Source organism: Arachis stenosperma, chromosome 4 (assembly GCF_014773155.1).
Source record: "Arachis stenosperma cultivar V10309 chromosome 4, arast.V10309.gnm1.PFL2, whole genome shotgun sequence".
Lineage (NCBI taxonomy): Eukaryota > Viridiplantae > Streptophyta > Magnoliopsida > Fabales > Fabaceae > Arachis > Arachis stenosperma.
The window spans coordinates 57,163,533-57,168,007 of NC_080380.1; the positions used below are offsets into that span (position 1 = coordinate 57,163,533).

At 38.5% G+C, this 4,475-nt stretch overlaps 1 protein-coding gene across 1 annotated transcript; it reads left to right on the plus strand.

Moving 5' to 3' along the window:
• The first annotated feature begins 264 nt into the window (after positions 1 to 264).
• Positions 265 to 1,224, plus strand: LOC130975008 (uncharacterized). Its single transcript, XM_057899842.1, has 2 exons — positions 265 to 928; positions 1,214 to 1,224. Exons 1-2 carry the CDS (start codon positions 265 to 267, stop codon positions 1,222 to 1,224), a joined length of 675 nt encoding a protein of 224 aa, XP_057755825.1.
• The last annotated feature ends 3,251 nt before the right edge of the window (positions 1,225 to 4,475 follow it).

Here is a 4,475-nt window from a genome sequence, read left to right on the forward strand (position 1 = left end):
GTTGAATGCCCAAGCAAGGGAGGTCATTCACTCACTGATAATAGCCCTCTTAACCAGGCTAGTAACTCTCCTTCCAACACATATGGCATTCAGCCTCCATCAACCAAGGTTGATGATTATAAGGCTAAGATGTCATTTCCTTAGAAACTCTGCCAAGAGGAAAGGGATAAATAGTTTTTCTGCTTTGCGGAGTATCTCAGAACATTAGAGATAAAGATCTCTTTTGTAGAGGCTCTTGAATAGATACCTTCTTATGCAAAGTTCATGAAGGACATTCTAAGTCATAAGAAGGATTGGAGAGAGACACAAATAGTCCTCCTCACTAAAGAGTGCAGTGCAATCATACAAAACAGCTTACCAGAGAAGCTTAAGGACCCTGGAGGCTTTATGATACCATGCACTCTAGGTGATGCTTATACAACGACAGCTCTATGTGATCTTGGGGTAAGCATCAACCTAATACCTGCTTTTTTAATAAAGAAGCTCTGTTTGACTGATGAAGTCAAACCAACCTGCATATGTCTTCAACTTGCTTATGGTTCTATTAAGATACCATCAGAAGTAATCGAAGACATGATTGTCAGGATGGGACCATTTGCTATTCCCATTGACTTAGTGTTATTGGACATGGATGGGCACAAGAGTGCATCCCTTATCAAAGGAAGACCCTTCCTAGTTACAGGACGGACCCTCATTGATGTTGAAAAAGGGGAAGTAACCCTGAGAGTCAATGAGGAAAAGTTCGTACTGAATGCTGTCAAGGCTATGCAGCATCTAGACATTCGTGAGGAATGCATGAGCATTGACCTCATTGATTCCCTGGTGGAAGAGGTCAACATGGAAAAAAGCTTCAAGGAAAGGCTTGATGATATCCTTGATGATATTCATCCTGAAATATGCATTTTTGGGAGAGGGAGATACTTATTCTGTGATCATAAGCTCTACATTAGAGCCACAGGAAGAAGAAGCACTAATTCAAGTGCTTAAAACATATAGGACCACCCTTGGGTGGACTATAAGTAACCGTAAGGGTATTAGCCCAACCCAATGCATGTATAAAATCCTACTGGAGGATAATGCCAAACCAGTGTTACAACCACAGAGATGATTGAATCCAACTATGAAGGAAGTAGTGCAGAAGGAAGGCACTATGCTTTGGGAGGCTAGGATTATTTATCCTATTTCTGACAGTCCCTGGGTGAGCCCTATGCAGGTTGTTCCTAAGAAGGGAGGCATGACAGTGGTTTATAATGAAAAGAATGAGTTGATCCCTAAAAGGACAGTTACAGGGTGGCCTGTGTACATTGACTATAGAAGACTCAATAACGCCACCAAGAAAGATCACTTTCCTTTACGCTTCATTGACCAAATGCTAGAAAGACTAGCAGGTCATGCTTTTTATTGTTTCCTGGATGGATATTCTGGGTACAAATAAATAGCAGTAGATCCATAGGATCAAGAGAAGGCAGCATTCACATGTCCATTTGGCGTGTTTGGTTGTGCTTATTTCGGGGGATTTTATCAACTTTTCTCACATTTACTCAATGAAATAGCATGGTTTTGAAACTCTCCCCGATTTTGTGCTTAAGTGTGAAAACATGCTCTTTAGGCCTTAAAATAGCTAAATTTAATTCACTTTAATTCCATTTGATGCCTTGATATGTTTGTTAAGTGATTTCAGGTTTAGAAGGCAAAGATTGGATTGAAGGAATCAAAGAAAAGTATGCAAAGTGGGAGAACTCATGAAGAAATGAAGGAGCCGTAAAAGCTGTCAACCCTGACCTCTTCGCACTCAATCGACCATAACTTCAGCTACAATGGTCCAAATGAAGCGGTTCTAGTTTTGTTAGAAGGTTAACATCCGGGGCATCAATATGATATAAAATTTGCTATAGTTGTCCGGTGCCTATGGACGCGCACGTGCACATGACGCGTATGCGTCGGTTGCTGCACGTGATTTATTAAAAGTAACTCATAGCCAGCGATTTCTGAAGCATTTTGGGCCCAATCCAACTCATATATGATGCTATTTCATGCAGAATTCAAGCTTGGGCAAAGGGGGAGCAATTGGTTGTAGCTTAGCATCATGTAGCTTAGTTTCTAGAGAAAGAAGCTCCCTCTTCTCTCTAGAATTAGGGTTCCTAGGTTAATTGCATCATAGATCCATGTTTAATTCTTTGCTTTCATCTTGTTTCTTCTATATTTTCATGCTCTAGTGATGCAATTCTCTTGCTCTCTCTTGTTAATTTCCCTTTTTGCTTTCTTTTGTAATGATGAACTCTTGTTGGATTTGGTTTCTTTTTAATACAATTGATGTTTGATGTTCTTTTTTTTGTTGATTTGAGTTGTCATTTATCTTTCCTTGCAATTGGTAGTTGTTAGATTTCATTATTCTTGCACATTTACCATGCTTTCCATTTATACCCACCAGGTGTTTGACAAAATGCTTGGTTGGGCTTTAGAGTAGATTTTGAGCATTCTTGGGTTGGAAAGAGTAATTAGGCAATCTTGAGTCATTAATACCCAACTTATGTTGGTGACCTAGAGTTGTTAGCTAATATTGTTTCCATTGACGCTAATCTTTTGCTAATTCAATTAGTAAGTTGATTAGGACTTTTGGATTAAGATTAGCTAGTCTTATTAAACTTTCTTCGAGTATGAGGATAACATGATACCTTCCTCCATCGTCAGGGATGACGTAATAAGATAAATTCTTGTTTATTATTGTGATATGATTGATTAGTCTTGTTTGACGTTCTCCCTATGTGAAGATAACATGATACCTTATTCCATTTGTTGGAGTTGACTAAATAAGATGAATTGATCATGGTATGATTAGGATAGAAAGCCTATATTCTCAATTCTTGCCATGAATATCTCTCTTTATTACTTGCTTTCTTTAGTCAATTGCTTGATTTACTCTTCTTTCCACTTAAATTCTTGCCCATTTACTTTCTTGCCTCTTTATAAATCAAACCCCCTTGTTCATTCATAGCCAATAAATGACCACTTCATTGCAATTCCTTGTGAGACAACCCGAGGTTTAAAAACTTCGGTAAAATTTCATTTGGGGTTTGTACTTGTTACAAAACCAAAGTTTAATTTGATGTGCGAGTTGTTTGTTGGTTTGGAGCTATGCTTTCAACGAAATTTTTCTTTCTATAAGAGAAATCTCTAGACCGACACTAATTTTTTGCTATCAAATTAATGGCGCCGTTGCCGGGGAATTGCAATGGTGCTATACTATTGGCTATTGTATATATTGTGAATAGCTTAATTTTCGGTTTGTTTGTTGGTTTTTGCTAGTTGTAGGTTTTTTGTTCTCTTTGTTTCTTGTTAGCTTTTGTTTTTATTTTCTCTTGTCACTATAAATTCTCGTCCTTTTGGCTATGAGCATGGTTACAACTATGTTGTAGGAAATGCAAGCTTCAAATGGAATGTACATCAAGGATTTGGATATCAAAGGTGGGAGGAGCCCCAAGCTTATGGACAACCTTTTTGGCAACAACCTCCTCCGGCTTCTTATGGGTACAATTCAAATCTTGATGCATACCAATCTAATGTATGTGATGACCCTCATTGTGGTTGTCAGCCACAATCATCATATGCATATGAACCCCCTCCTCAATATAGCCATCCACTATACTCACAAGCCTCATACCACTATTCACCTCCATATGACCCTAACCCATACCAACCATACCAACCACCATATGAACTATATCTAGAGCCACCACCATTCCAACACCAAAACTCCTATGAACCACAAAGTCCATACATACCACCTCAAGAATTTTACTAATATGAACTACCTTCCAACTACAATACCCTTCCCTCAAACAATGAATCCTCTCTTCCACCATCACCTCCCGATGAAGGCCTCATGCTAGAATTGAGAGATCTTGAATCTCGTATCTTAAGGAAACACGAGGAGGATGAAAAGAATTTTAAGGAGCTAAGAGCCAAGATGGCTATCATGGTAGAAGCTATTAGCAACATAGTCTCATCCTACCTAAGCTTTGATGCACGAAAACTTGTCTCTCAACAAATTCCCTTCAGCAAGTATACCAAATTGTCATCAAGTAAAAACTCACAATAGAGTGAGGTTGAATCCCATAGAGATTGATTGGTCAAGCAACTTTAGTTGGAAGGATGTGCTAGTTGAGCTAACAGAAATTGAGTTGAGAATTGCAGAAAATTAAGTAGCAGAAAAGTAAAGTGCAGAAAGTAAATTGTAGAATCATAGATGGGGAATTGGGGAAATAAGCATGAAGATAAATGGCAGAAAGTAAAGAGAATGGACAAGATTAGAAATGGGGGATTCATTAGGCTTAGGAGATGTTACATTCTCCGGATCAAATTCATTCTCATCTCTTTGCAACCCAATCTCTCTAAGCTTGAACAATTGCCCAATTCCTTGATTTAATTGCTCATGGGAAGAGATGAAGTATGGTCACTGATTATACCAAATGTAT

Excerpts from the sequence above, each read along its gene's own strand:
- LOC130975008 (XM_057899842.1), top strand. The coding sequence starts at position 265 with ATGAAGGACATTCTAAGTCATAAGAAGGATTGGAGAGAGACACAAATA.